The sequence below is a fragment of the Anguilla rostrata genome, chromosome 2, assembly GCF_018555375.3.
Source record: "Anguilla rostrata isolate EN2019 chromosome 2, ASM1855537v3, whole genome shotgun sequence".
Lineage (NCBI taxonomy): Eukaryota > Metazoa > Chordata > Actinopteri > Anguilliformes > Anguillidae > Anguilla > Anguilla rostrata.
The window spans coordinates 28426963-28442996 of NC_057934.1; the positions used below are offsets into that span (position 1 = coordinate 28426963).

Genomic DNA, 16034 nt, shown 5'->3' on the forward strand with positions numbered 1-16034 from the left:
CAGTGAGCAGCGTTTTCACTGCTGTATTGGCATATCTTAGGGCTATTGTCGGGTTTATCTTGTTGCTATGACGGAATACGATTTTTGAGTGGTGAAAGAATATTTTTATGAATGCCCAGATAGACAATATTGTCCATTATGTCATGGGTGGGGGGTGTAGTTGCAGATGAGACTACAGGGAGGGGGTGCATGTTAAATGAACAACCAGAGCGACAATGGTGGCACGGCAAAACTCCGTATTCGGCATAGTTGTCATGTATGGTCTACTAATGGAACTAAAACAACGCATTTCTGTTTCTAACTCATACTTTGGTTGCAGTAGCACTGAATGTCTGAGTTCAGTAATGTCGGCACGCCCCGACCACTAGGGGTTTTGCGCTAGGAGGTTAAAATACCAACTTCCGGTTATTCCCTGTGCATTTCCGGTTTAAGCCCCACCCGTTCCGAGTACGGATACGAGTACAGATAATTTTGTTGGTTGAAAAGATACAGATACAGATAATGGTGTACTCACTCATCCCTACTACGCACAATGAGGGTAAAGAACACTGATCTGAGACCTTCTGTTTCCTTATGGTGCGTTCACGTTTTAACCAACAGATGTCGCTGGTGAGCTTCCCAAAGGAGCCGCCCCACTGTAACTGTAGTTTAAAAAAACATCTTAAAAATATATTTAAAAAAAAAAAATTCCCTGATGCTTAGACCCGGCGGGGGCTCAACTTAGTCCCGGCGGGCCGCCGGGCTTGCAATACAATGTGGAGACACAGCAATAGATTCCAAAACGAAAACCAAAAAGTGCAAAACCAAAGTGTTTCAAATTTTATTGTAGAGAAGCGTCATATTGATGCTACAGTAACTAAATAAGATAACGCTTCGGATATTGTCTCTAAAATATCGGGTTACTGTGTAAGTTATCTCAGTGGATTTGTTAGTGCAAATGATGCTAATTTATTATCCCTTACCATGGATAATGTCACATTATGTTTATGTTGGATGCAGCTTATGCAGTTTATAAAGCCCATACAGTATTTCAATGAACTCTGTGCTAACCTACACCTCGTAAGTGCCTGGAGTTGATCTGATTATTTGCTTATGCTTCTGTGAGCAATTTGATAGTTACGTCTTTTCCCACAGGATTTCCCACGTCATTTCCCTATATCGAAGCAGTTCTGACGTGGTTATTTTGTCATGGTGCTACATTGGCCATCTGATGAAAAACATGTTTTCAACATACAAAAATGGCAAGTTATTCACACATACAAAGCTCTGCTCTGTCTGTATATCATTAATCCATACTGGCAAAATCTAGGCCTGCTAGTAAAAGTATTATATCAAAATTATGCAAAGTTACGCCAGTGTGACACCCCTGGGAGGGAGATGCGGCAGTTCACCACTGGTTACTGCATAGAGAGAGAGACAGCGCACCCACACAAACCCAAAATAAAATAAAAGAACATCTTCACCCTTCTCCCTCACGGGTTCCAGGCAAAAACAATAAACTAAAACAACAAGCTAAAATAGTAGTAAAACAGAACGACCACTTTCCAGTGCGCCACCTGTAGCTGGCCCTTTTTCCAGCCGGACCAGCTCTTTCTAGTTTGTAGTGGTGGTTTACTTTTGTTTTGTGCTCTTTTAAACACTGTTAAAGGAGTACCATGGTGGTTGAACGTGACACTTCCCAGTTGTCTTCAGGCAACAACAAAACAAATGTGCATAATTTTTTAATTCTTCAGTCATTTCAATGCACTTTAAAAGTATTTTTCTAAGCCTAAATTTCCCACGATAAAAATTCACCCGAACCGTCTGGGCGTGGTAATGAGAACTGTCAGTTAGCTATGATTGACAGACCGTGTCCCGTTTCCATAGCTACCCCCATGATACGCGCTCTCTTTGGGAGACTGAATTTTCACAAGCTAGCTAGCTTAGTAGGGCTAGTATATCAAGTATCGGTAGATAGCTAAGGTAAGGACGTTGACTTATATCCAATTATAATTTTTGATATCTAGCTAGCCAAGTTAAGATAAAAGCACAACTATAACGTCCTCATAAAAGCAAACTAGCAAGCTAACGTTATCGATAACATTGTCTTATGAAAGCAAACCTCCTAGCTAGCTAACTTTAGCTAGCTAGCTAAATGAATATAACCAGAAATAATCTAAAGGTACTCTAATTTAAGTGAACCTAACGTTAGTCAAATATTTGCATTGTCTGAACAGCAGGACGGTGTGTGCTGTCAGATTTCTTTACGGGGCGTGGAAATGGGAGTAGTTACTGTATTAGTGACGTAGCAAAATGACAACTTTCTCAACCGGTTGAAAATAGGACGATGAATTTAAAACGCATATTTCTCCAAAAATACAGAACGGACATATTTAATACTTTGCTCATTGTGTTTCTTCAATGCCTCTTGTGCAAATAGCACATAAAACCGAGAAAGTGTGAAAATCACCATGGTACTCCTTTAAACAAACACTAAACAAAGAAACAAATTAAAGAAACACACTTTTGTGTGAGCTCCTGGTCTTGGCCCCAAACTGTGCAGAGCAGCACACCTTTAAAGGAGTAACATGGTAGTTGAATGGGACACTTGACAGTTGTCTTTAGGCAACAACAAAATAAATGTGCATAATTTTTTTATTATTCAGTCATTTAAATGTATTTTAAAACGTATTTTTCTAAGCCTAAATTTCCCACTATAAAAGTTCCCCCAAACTGTCTGGGTGTGGTAATGAGAACTGTCAGTTAGCTATGATGATGCCCCGTTACTATAGCTACCTCCATGATACGCGCTCATCTTGGGAGACTGAATTTTCACAAGCTAGCTAACTTAGTATATCAAGTATCGATAGCTTAGAACTTTGACTTATATCCAATAATAATTTTTGCTAGCTAGCTAGCCAAGTTAAGATAAAACCACAACTATAACGTCCTTATGAAAGCAAACTGGCTAGCTAACGCTATTGATAACATTACATTATGAAAGCAAACTACATAGCTAGCTAACATTAGCTAGCTAGCTATAAATGAATATAACCAACCAGAGATAGTCTAATAGTCCTTAAAAGGCACTCTAATAAGTGAACCTAACGTTAGTCAAATATTTGCATTGTCTTGCCTGTAAGCCACAAGTTATCCATGGGTCGCCAAATTTGATTTAGAATGAGCTATCACAGCAATCTGACTGACAGTAGGGAGGGCAAAACGGAGCTTTAGAATGTTGCCAGCAGTGTATGCGCATGAGCTCGACAATATATTTCTCACAGAAAAGGTAGTTTGTCGCCTTTTTTAGTTCATTACAGTGGTGATAGAAGTGACAATAATTAAGTGGTGCTGTGCTGTTAGCCTTTACTGTTTGCAGTACAAGGTTAATGTGAAGTAGCTAGCATAATCGGACAGCACTAACCCACAATAATGTATTTTGAATGATACTTGCTCAATCGAACGGTAAATCTGAAAAACGTTCGATTAGTCAGCGGCACCGAAATTTTCATTCACACCCTCAATAAATGGCAAAAGTCCCAGTAGAAGATTGAATTAAACCTTTTAAAGTTATATATTTTCTGAAAGGTTATCAATTCCACTTGGCCACAGGGAGTGAAACTAGGCAATCTGAACATATAATTTCTATGTAAATAATGTCAGAAGGATTCAGCCTAGTTGTTTGCTACCTGAACTTCCAAACACACTTGTAGCAGGACGGTGTTTCCAGCCCTATTTTTTACAGTCTCTGGTCCAGTCAGATTTCTTTACGGGGTGTGGAAAGGGGAGTGGTTACTGTACTTGTGATGCACTAAGTCGATAACATTCTCAACCGGTTGAAAACAGGACGATAAATTTAAAATGAATATTTCTCCAAAAATGAAGAACGGACATATTTAATACTTTACTCATCGTGTTTCTTCAATGCCTCTTGTGCAAATAGCACATAAAACCGAGAAAGTGTGAAAACTACCATGTTACTCCTTTAAGCGCCTGTGCTGATTAGTTAACACAACCCAGGTGCATGTGCTCTCTCCACCAGCCGGCGCAACCGAGACCAATCTGCTTCTTCGGTGGACTGAATGCCACAAACTTAGACAGTGCTTTGTATGTGTGAGTAACTTGGCATTTTCGTATGTTGAAAATGTATTTCTCATCAGATATAATTTCTTTTTGTACTGAGTTTCTTATTAGTTAGTGATAATAGTACTGCATATAAATGTAGGCTATGAGAGACATGCATACACATAAATGCATGAAAACTCACATAGCTTAAATTGTAGCTGGAAGAAACACATAGGCTTGGATTCAATTATTTTCTTTTACCATGAATGACAAATAAATGAACGTATTTGTCATAATTGTAAAAGGAAGTGTTTTTAACGGGGTACCTTCTAATTGTGGGATCTATAGGGCTAGCTAACATGAATTTATAAATGTGTTGCAGGGTAGCTATAGTAGCCTAGTTAAAAAGTGGTTACCAGTACAGGTGAGAATTTGGCCATTTTAAGTTAAATAAAATCGATATACCAGCCATGAAGTATTTGTTATCTTGATCCAGTTTCTATACGACCGGTTATGTTACCTACCGGACTGACTCGCAATACGGGTTTTGGTGCTTAATTTCTGAGCCGTATGTACTAACATTATACACTCGGTCTGTTGTCTCGTTAGCAAGGTAGCTAACATTAAACTCGGTCAAAATGCCAAAAGTGGAACTGTCTAAAGTGTGGGTCTATTTTATTTGGATTTCAGAAATATAAATGAATATCTCAAAAATATTATACAGAAGCAAGAACAATAGTTTAAATGTTTTATTTGTGTTTAGCCAGCAAGTAAGGGTAATGAGTTAAACAATTGGTTGAGTCCGAGGGGGGAATTTAAACCCAGGCTGTTACATCCAGAAACGCCTCAGTCCTTACCTTCTGACCCCATTTCAACAGACTGAATTCTCAAACAACTGTACACATCCGCACATTGTGTTTTTTTCTTCTTCTTCTTTTTTCTGCCTGATTACATCATCACAATGCTCCAAGCCCACAAACAATATGTCTCCCCATTGGATATTTAGCAACACCAGCCAATCAAAACATCGCATACACACACAAAATGAACATACATATTTCTGACCAAGAAAACTCTGGTCTAGTTCAGCTACATTGTTGGTGGCTCACTGATAACGTTGTTGCCTTCGGACCGTTGAGACACAGGGTCTATTACTTTTAAACTATTGCTTTTACAATTCTTTTGGATCCTTGTGGACCAAATCTAGCCGCTCTTTCACCGAAATATATAGACTCTATTATGACATATCATCTAGCCGCTCAGTTAACCGGCTAATTTGGTCGTAATGTCTAGCTGGCTAGGATACAGCCAAGCCATATGGAATAAAAACGGAGCTGAATTGGGCTTACTGGGCTTCTTTCTATAAGAGCATGAGCAAATGACAGCATTAAAGAATGTCTTCTTATTGCAAAGCCGTTCATAGGCATTTAATTGCCTTACATCAGCAGGGCTTGAGGATGCTTGCTCTGGGTAATGCCGAGGAATGACAGACTGCCCTATCTAAAAGTAGACAATTTACTCAATTAAAGTTGTTGAAAACAGGCCTAAGCATCATAATAATATGATGAGAAGATTCATGGATTTAACCTCTTTCAAACAGGGCATGCCATTTAGCTTGCAACTCAGGGCAACTCGTGTTGCAAGTCGTCGCACTGGCAAAGTGGTATTTTCATTATGGATTTTGATGTGCCACAGCCATATGGAAATTCTGTGACTTGCTCTAAGGCAAATTGGGAGGAGAGCCACTGCTGGTGGTGTGTCAGTCACGATCAAGCAGTGCACTGCAACTTTTGTGCAGCTCATTGCAATTTTGGTGTCAGTCTAAGTCGCTTATCAAATAACACATACGAATAAATAGTAACGGGGCAAGGAGTTCACATCAGCACAAGTCAACAGGCAGTGACCGAGGAAGCATTCTCCAAATGCACATTAGTCCCTATGGAAACTATCCAGAATCCAGATGTTATAAGAGTAATAACCTTCCTGAAGTAGCCCATGTCATGTCAGTTTCTGAGGCGTGCATTTGACTGACATTGTTGCTGTCCACAATGTCCTATCCCCTCAACATGCTGTCCACAAGTAAATCATTGTCTCTTCCTTGCCAAATGGCTAAATACACTCCAACCAATAATCATTTTAAAGGGAATTTCCAGCTCAGAAGCCACCACCTGTGGCCAATATAGACTCTCTAATTAGCCTAGCCTGCATGTTTTGGGACTGTGGGAGGAACCAGAGCACCTGGAGGAAACCTACGCAGACATGAGGAGAATACCCAAACTCCACACAGAAAGGCCCTCGGCCAGGATTCAAACATGGTACCTTCTTGGTGTGTGGCAACAGTGCTACTCATTGTGCCATAATGCCACCCTCAGTAGCTTTTCTAAATGGACGTGTTCTTTATTTTTGACAATTTAGACAAGGTATAGTTTGTATGGTTTAGAGCTTGTATGAACATTTTCACATCAATTTCTAGTTCATATTTTACAACACTGGTATGAATTTAGAAGTATGCACAACTACTAATAAACATTACCTTTGGCAATTAATTTAATCTGAACTAGCTAATAACTTTGGAGATCACTGTTTATTGTATTATTGGGGGGGGCATTCAGAAAACTCCTTTCTAAATCAAACCAAAAGTCTCATAGTTTTTTCATTTTGATAAGGGAAAGTTGGGTTCCATTTGGAAAGCATGACATCATATCATGAAAAATCAATGTGACATTACACGTTACTATACTAGTGTAATCCATCTTTGCATTAATTTTTTCAACAAACATAATCTTTCTCCATCTTTCCTTCTCTGTTTCTCATTTTCCCTTGCTTTCTTGTGATCACTCAGGTAAACTGCTGTGGTTGGAACGGACCGATGGACTGGGGAGATGATATGGTGCCTTGCAGTTGTTACCAGCTTCCCAACAGCACTGTTTTTGAACATATAAACCAAGGGATGAATAATGGTTCTCAAAAGCTTTGCCCTTGCCATTCCACGGTCCCTCAAAACAACACCTGCAACATTTATAATCAAGTGAGTCCTTGTAATACTAGAAATGACCGCTGTTAATTATAATTTCCCTGTTTTTACCTCTCTGTGGATTGTGCTATTTTTCCAAACATAAGTGTACCTCTCTTTCTCAGGGCTGCAGAGAAGGTATTAAGGAGTGGCTTGAAGAAAACGTGGTAATCATTCTGGGCGTGTTGTTTGCTGTGGTGCTAGTTGAGGTGAGTGAGAAACACAGCTGAGGTTACATTTTCTTTGGGTGTAAAATTACAATTTTAAAGAATAAGTCCAGTTTTTTGGTGTCAGTGTAGCCACTATAGGGCATTTGCTAAAATTGCACTGAAGACATTTTTGTCTTCAATACAGCTTCCTTACACTGTGGCAGGGGATGTGAGTGGTTCTGTAAACCTATAGAAAATAAAGGGGAAATCCTTGATAACAATATTACATATAAATGATTAAACGCAGAATTACAGATTTACTTGAACTAATACATAAAATGGATACTACATGACCATCATGAACAGTGCTGACAATACTAATTAATAATAAAAAAATTAATACATGAACATTAAACACACTAAACTCAAGGGCTTAGAACATTGAAACAGCGGTGACATCGCAGGCACATTCTATTCGCTAGAAATCACAAATTTGAGATGATACTATATATGTATATATGTATGTGTATATATATATATATATATATACACACACTCGACAAACAATGCATGAGATATAACTTACAATGGCTCATACATACTTTATGGCTATACATTAAATAACACATGTAAGAATAAATAGTAAGGCAAGGAGTTAGCATCAGCACAAATCAACAGGTAGTGACTAAGAAAGCATTCTCCCTATGCACATTAGTCCCTATGAGTGTTGGAAACTATCCAGAATCCAGATCGTAGAAGAGTAATGACCTTCCTGAAGTAGCCCATGTCATATGGGTTATGGGCATTTCCTGGAGAAGTTTCTGAGGCGTGCATTTGACTGACATCATTGCTGCTGTCCCCTTCTGTCCACAATGTCCCATCCCCTCAACATGCTCTCCATAAGTAAATCATTGTCTCTTCCTTATCTCTATTACTGTTTGACACAACTGATGATGACCATGGTGTTGCAATGATAGCTGACTACAGACATACATCCAGCTCACACAATAGAAAAATTATTATGTAAATGTAGTTCTATTAGCAAAGTGGTTCACCAACTTATTAGGGCATGTGCTATGGAATGAAATCGCTGTCAAAAGTATGTGTATAAAAGAACAGTAAATGTAAACTGTGATTTGTAAATGTGAGTTCCAGTTTGTAATCATGAATCACACTGTAACTGCAAAAGATTATAAAACAACAGGAGAGACCAAAACAATTTATAATGATGTTCTAAAATGCCAAATGGCTAAATACACTCCAACAGAAGAGAAATCCATTAGGCTTACAATAGATGTACACACAATGCATCCTTGCATCTGAAGGAGACTCGCTGTTAAAACATGTTGCATATGCACCTAATTTAAGCCAATGGGACTGCATTTCTGTTGGAGTGTACTTAGCTATTCGGAATTTTGAAAGATTGTGATAAATTGAGTTCTTCAGTTCAAGATTTTCTGTCCTGTTGTTTTATACTATTTTAAGCACCATTAAGCACCCTGATTCTTCAATCAGATCTGTAGTAAATGCAAAAAACAATATGTACCTGTATGCACATATGACTTTCCTTTTACTAGTGTCTGTATCTGGATTTACATATCGAATTTGTGTTTTCACACACATCAGTAAACTTGTAATCTGTCAGCACATGATATTAAGCCTGGTCTAGATAATTTTTGAAACATTGAGTAGTACTGGTGCAACTGCTTTACCTAATGTGCTAACAGAACTCCCAGTGTAAACCGGTAAGATCATGTTTTGATGGAAATGTTAAGGTGTACTCAAAAGTCAGCCCATAAGTAGATTTTTGTTCTTTGCCCTTGTGCTGAAATTCACATTATTAGTGTTCCACTGTGAGGCAGGAGAAACCTATTGTACTGTAATTGTAAACCTATTGTAATTAATTTTCTCCTTAATTTTGTCCAATAATTTGGCCAAATATTGGTAACGTTTTGTCCATTTTCGCACACAGATAGTACAGGCCACGTGTAACCCAGATAACAGTAATGGCATGAGTTAGTCATTTAGGGGGCACTGTAATGAGGTCCCAAAGTCAAATGGTCTGCCTGCCATCTCGTTCATCCTAGAATTATAAAACTTTGTCCATGGGTGTACCTGTTAAGACCCATAAGCTTTGCCTATAATTTTTAGCTGCCAATGTTGCCAGATTTCGTATGCGCTGCCAGTGAATGTCTGAACATAGTTTGTGAACAAATGAGTGATTGGGCAAAAAATGAATTCAATATTACATAATTTGGGGTATTTTGGCCATACATTTCAATCTACTGTCAAGTGAAATCTGAAATGTGTATCAGTCTGAAATGCTTTTTAATGTTATGTCCATACAAGTGTATGGAGTTACATTCCTCAATATATTTATTACTTTTTTTGGGGGTTTTTTTTGTGGGGGGGGGGGGGGTCTTGGGGGGGAGGTATATTGGCCAGTGAAAATTCTGAGTGGCTAGTGGCTTCGGAAAAAAACCACTAGCCACCGTGGCAGGTGAGACAAAAAGTTACTGTCAAGGCTTGCTAGTAACTTTGGGGTATAAGCAATACCCCATCTTATAGCAGACCTGCTTTGCTACAAATGCCACACATTGAACACTATGGTAGTATGGTTATTATTACCAAAAGTGGGACTAGGGTAGATCAGCTGCAAGTAGGACCACAGGTACAGATAATTCTATTTCTTAGTCCTGTCACCATCAGTTATTATGTGGTTGTTTTACATGCTGTTGATTTGGGATTCTGGACCACTTATGTAAGCATAAGTCTAACTCTTCAATTTCAATGCTTATTCCCTTTCTCTGTAGTTCATCCAGTGCATCGGTCTCACAATGTTCTATTGTCTCAGTCATTGTCATCATTGCTGTCACCAGCCACTAAAGACAAATGACAGGCTCTTTCAGCCTTCAAGGTCTGTTTCGGAGTGGATGCATGCTTTTTGATGTTATTGGGCGGTATTCAATGTAACCATTATGGAATCCTAAATATTTAAGCAAAAATCCTAACTTTAACTGTGCAAATTAAGGAGATGCACCATATAAATAACATTGAATGCCTTTTTGTTGTGTGTGTTATGTTTTATGTAGGCTAGCTTGTGTTTAGAAATGAAATGTCTCAAACAGCATGAAATGCATGAGTTTTAATCAGGATTTTATAACTTGAACTGTGCAACCTTCTTATTATAGAAAACAGCTTATTCACTGCACTACATGTTGTATGTTACTTTGTATTTAACTTGGATTTGAAGGGGAATTTCACCCCCCCCCCCCCCCCCCCCCATCCAATAGAAGCTCATTCAACATCAAACTCCACGTTAGACTCATTGTAAACACACTCCCTGTTTCTCAGGACTGATATCGTCCTTCTAATGAATGTGTCGGCCTTCATTTTTCGATTAGTTATTTCATTTTAAATTTCTAACGTTAGAAACAAAAACCTATTTTTTTTAGTCCACATAGTAGTATGGTTTCCGGTTTTTTCTTCTTCGATTTCGTTTTGCAGCAAAATCAAGAATAAGCGAAGCAAAACATTCCGTTAACTTAGCGTTGAAATCGAACAAACTAACGTCTGCTAGCTTTTGTTTGATGTGATATCGGTGTAATAATGAGGTGCATTGTACCCGGTGGTTATAATGCCCCTGTTAAGTGCCTTGAAAGCACATTTTCATAGTTTTCCACACGATGCAACTTTGTGCCAGACATGGCTGGATGTAATCAGACACCCCAACATAACAGTCGAAAAAGTTCGCAAACGCGGACTAAGGGTACGCAGCGACCACTTTTAAGCCACCGACTACCAAGGCGACCATCTGAAGCCTGGAGCTGTACCCACCGTTTTCCCATCGTTGGTCGAATCGCTCGAGGTAGGTACTAAGCGGGCTGAGTAACACGCGTCTGTCTGTGATACATAGGATGTCTACGGTACAGTTAGACAGCTTGCTGTCTGTTGTTATAGGGTTGCCACCATCCATTTATTTCGTCCTCAGACATTTTCAGTTTTGCTAGCTAGGAGTAATACAACACTATTTCTACGACCAACCTAATGTTATTGTCTGCAGGTACGCCCACATCAGAAGTCGCGCAATGATATGCATCCTCAAGTTTGACACTAAACTGCCTGGGTCTACTTCCTGCATTTGGAGGAAAGCAACAAGACAGCGTAAAATATTAACCTAATTAAATAACTAAAAATCGAAAAATTAAGGGTAACATTCATTGAAGGACAGTATCAGTCATGAGAAGCAGGGACGTGCATTCGTGCATTTACAATGAGTCTAATGTGGAGTTTGATGTTGAATGGGCTTATATTGGATGGGGGGCGGGGTGCTTACAAGGGTATATCTAAATATCTAAATATTGAAGCAAGCAACCTAAACCCTGTCTGGGGTGCACAACAAAAGCCTGGGTAGGTGTGAAAATGACTCCAGAAGTGTTATAAAGTGAAATTCCCCTTTAAATTCAAGGGCAACAGCATGCAAAAGCAATCTTTTCATTAATAGGCATTAAATCCATGAGTTGCATCACAGAAATAGTAATCAGAAAAACATAATATTTTAGGAATTTAAATCAGACATTCCATGTTAGAAACAGATAATATGGTTATGTACCTTTGAATAATGTTATTTATTGTTATACAACAGCTTGGCTGAATAATCAGTTCTGATAGGTCCAAGCATGTGCATTCAGTTTCAATAACAGGACAACTCAGCCTTCTGTAAAATCAACAATTCTAAAATCAATGTGTAACAAATTCCAACATTCTAAAGCAGTTGAAAAGCAATGTCCTTCTTTCGATTTTGAATTAACGTTACTTCCCCTCCACTTTTTAAAGTCCAATTTCACAATTAACAACGTTGAATCACTGTTACAGTTACTGCAGCCTACAGCTTGATTGCAGATTACCAACTATCCTGCAAAATACGAAATCGTGCCTTATTTGGACAGTAGAAGGGACGTTCCATACAGCTATAACTCATATGGGACAGATTTTGTTCCTTATCTTTGTGAAAAACTGTGTTCATAGTTTAACTGCAGTTTTGAAAATAATTCAATAGTTGGCTAGCTAGCTAGCCGGGATAACAAGCATGCCATGAGACTCTTTTAACCTAAAATTATATTAGCTAGGTAACCTGCACAATGGCAAACCTAGCATAAAGCTATTGTAGCTTGCATTCTAACCCATTTTCAGAGAGACTAGAAAGACAATTTGTCCATACTGTGTGACCAAACCATTACAAAAAGCAAGACAGAGCTAGGGAGATAAATTTGATTGAGTTATGGTTTCAAGCAATTCCCTTAAATAATGTAATGACAAAATGACCAAAATTGGTACTAAATGTATGGTATAAAAATGAGAAGAAATAATTTTTTCCTGATAGAATCATTGTTTCATAGAATTAACAAGCAGAGGTCCAAATAGTAAACCAGAGTTTTGCATAACAACAGTCTAAATGAAACTATCAATCATAGTTGTGCTAGACAATGATAAAACAATATGCCCAAAAGGGATGAAGAATGTTTCAATTTCAGCTGATTAAATCAATAAAAATAAATAAAGATAAAAGTAACTAATATATTGTCGTTGCTGGTAACTGTTGTATAAGCGGAATAGACCACTTGGATTCTGTTATGTATGTTACATTACATTACATTACATTTATTTGGCAGACGCTTTTATCCAAAACGACGTACAAAAGTGCATGGTCATGGACAACTACAAAACACAGATATGATACTCATTTTGTAGTAAACTTTTGGCCTCAACTGTAGGGGATGGATATCTTGGGGTCAAAAAACCTATCCAAAACCTCTTCAAAAATGAATAAAAATTTTTTTGTCCATTATAAAGCATTGAAATTTGTCTATTTTTCACCAGAGCCCCATTAGCCAGCACAGTAACTCAACAAAGCTGGCATTTCCAAGGATAACAAAAATGAATGCTGCTACCTGAAAGACGACAATGTGCTGTTACCACCTCCAACGACGTGGACAAGGGGTTGCACTTTAGGAGGCATAGAAAATGAATGGTGAAAGGTAAAAACTCAAATGGTGAAAACTATGTACACAAGACACCGGGGCTCCATGCACAGTGCCTGACTCCGCTGGGGCTCATGCCACTTTGTGAAGCAGATGTAGTCTGCCACAATGCAGAGGGGTGCATCACAAGACCGGCACAACATCGTCCTGTTGTACAGATTCCTGCTGTGGCAGAGTACGCAGTGCCTCCTCCCCTTTGTGACCTTGTCACGGACATCAGAGGAGGTCACATCTGTGACTGGTACAGGGAAACAGCCCAGTGACCTTCTCTCCACTGCTGTCTCACCACCTCCTCTTCTTCCCTGTGCTCTGTGCTGCCACCCTTGCCCACGTTAACTAGCTGTGCAGAGAGGACCTCCCTGAACTTCTTCTGGGTCAGGGGAGTGTGCTGTTTCTACTGAGCCAGCTCTTTGTGAATTATGATGCTGTTCACCACCGCAATGTCAACAAAGTGGAGGAACAACTTCCGGTACCAGCGTGTGGTCTTCTGTGAGATGCCGTGGTACTGGATGAGAGCGTCTGACAGGTCAACACCCCCCATGTACCTGTTGTAGTCAAGGACTGGATCTGGGACTGGAACAGCCTGCCGTGACCAGGTGCCATCAGGGCTCTTCACACGCCGCTGTGTTGTCCTCCCACTGTACGCCTTGTGAATGGAGGAACACATAGTGACATCCCTACAATCCCTCCACTTCACATACAGCAAGGATCCATCCCTGATCCAGCACATGTCCCCTCGCACAGCTGTCTTGGGTAGAACATTCACCATGGTCCTGGAAAACCCAATCCTGTTCTGCCTGATGGTTCCACAGGCCCCATAGTGGATCCGTTAGAGCTGCCTGAAGAGTGCTGCACTAGTGTAGACGTTATCCACATAGATGTGGTAACCCATTCCAAGGTATAGCACCCAAATCAGGCTCATGACAGTGTCATAACTCAGCCCATTTCCACTAGGGGTGAGTGCTCTTCCCTGGTAGATGTTGAAATCACATGTGTAGCCAGTCTTGCTGTCAGCCAGGACAAACAGCTTGAAGCCCCATTTCATTGGTTTATCCTTCATAAACTGCTTCATCTCATGCTGCGCTGTCATGGCTACCACGCGCTCAACGATGGCAAGGTTCTGATGTGGATGGTAAAAAGCCCTGCATGCGGTCAGGATCTGGTCCTGAAGTGGCTTTACCCAGAATGGGCCATCGTAACCAGGTTAGTCTCTCAGCTGCTCGTTGAGGATGTCTGGTGCTGGATCACTCATGTGAATGCAGGCACTGATGGCAGCAAACCTGTAGCCTGGCATAAAACTTTGTGGAAAGGCAAGGCTGGTCCATCCTCCACAGATCCCAAGCAGAATGGGCCCTCATCAGACCCTGGTAAAGGACAATGGACAGGTAGTGCAGCATGTCGTTAGCATCTTCTCACTGCTTCCGTTTCCCCTGAAGTTGTGTGTGCTGTGCATTCTTATTGGTGTCGTCACAGAGAACTTCAATGGCCTCCTTGCTAAAGAACAGCTGGAACAGTTCCAATGGGCTGTATTCCTTTGTGACATCCAGCTGAACTCCAGGGGTCCTCTGTGGGCTGAAGGGGAACTGAAAAGGCTCCTCATCCTCAACACTGATGTCCTGCCATTCCCCCTTAGAATCGGGCTCTGTGGCTCTTCTTTTAGCCTGACTTGTTCCTATTGAAGCCCTGTGGGGATGAGCAGGAGCAGGAGTGGAAGAACTAGCATCAAGCCTCTGAACCTCTACGGGGGCGTGCAGCAGGGGCGGCAGCAGAGGCAGCCCTGCGAACTTGAGTAACAGGTGGAGACAACACAGGAGCTGGAGCAGTAGCAGCAGAGGCAGCCCTGCAGGCTCGAATGACAGAAGGAGACAACACTGGAGCTGGAGCAGCAGCAGAAGCTGAAACAGTGGCGGCAGCGCCAGTCCTGTGGGCCTGAGGAGCAGCAGAGGGAGGAGCAGCGGAGGGCACTGCCCGAGCTGCAGCGGTGGAGGGTCCAGCATCTCCATCCCCGCAGAAATAGTGAAATTTTTGAAAAATAAACAAATGACGCAATGCAAAAGCATTATAACACACTTTGATACACACAACAATACATGTAATCACACTCATGCAACTCAATAACACTTTTTTTCAGTACTCAGTGTGTAATCTTTTGTTGCACACCCTGGGATTTCTCTGTGTGTTTCACAAACATTGCTATCTATAATCAGTCAACTTTACATTCATCGAGTACATATTTGAAAGTATTTCCCATGCCCCAAGGGACAAGTATAGCCCACGGAGACACTACTACCAAATTGTTTACCATACGTACAATAAAAAGATAAAATTCCACCATCTGGAAAATTCTGTCAATGTTCCAGCTTCACAACAAATCGGCACATCAAATATACTCATTAGAGAATAGCGTTAACCTCTTGAAAAAGTCTATTTCATTGTGCGTAGTATGAATTCTGGCAGAGCTGACCACAACAAGCCACTGCACTAACTACACGATTATGACAGCCATTAGTTAGAACCCCAATGCAAATATGCTCAGCATTATTAGCAAAGGCGAACAGTTGTCTACTAAGACGAGACTAGCTATATCAAAAATATGGCTAGAGGCATAAAAAAGGTTAAAAAAAAAAAGGCTAAGGTAAAGTGAAGAAAAAGTATATAACTGAAATACTGCGGAAAGTAATACGTACATGTCGAGGAGCACATCTTTGCCAAGTTCATATGCTTCCTCCAGTAGACAATCAGTGTTGTCGAATAGAGCACCCCTTGCGCTCCTCTTCTAAATGGCTC

At 40.2% G+C, this 16034-nt stretch overlaps 1 protein-coding gene across 7 annotated transcripts in view; it reads left to right on the forward strand.

The window, feature by feature from the left end:
• The window catches only part of cd37 (CD37 molecule), a 40155-nt gene that overhangs the window by 16302 nt on the left and 7819 nt on the right, over positions 1-16034 (forward strand). For 5 of the 7 annotated variants that reach the window (XM_064324501.1, XM_064324506.1, XM_064324500.1 and 2 more), the window contains 2 exons: positions 6887-7072; positions 7183-7266. In XM_064324501.1, coding sequence (XP_064180571.1) covers positions 6887-7072; positions 7183-7266 — 270 coding nt within the window. Of the gene's footprint in view, positions 1-6886; positions 7073-7182; positions 7267-10019; positions 10124-16034 lie in introns of all 7 variants that reach the window. The other 2 variants (XM_064324504.1, XM_064324507.1) reach the window with 1 other exon arrangement.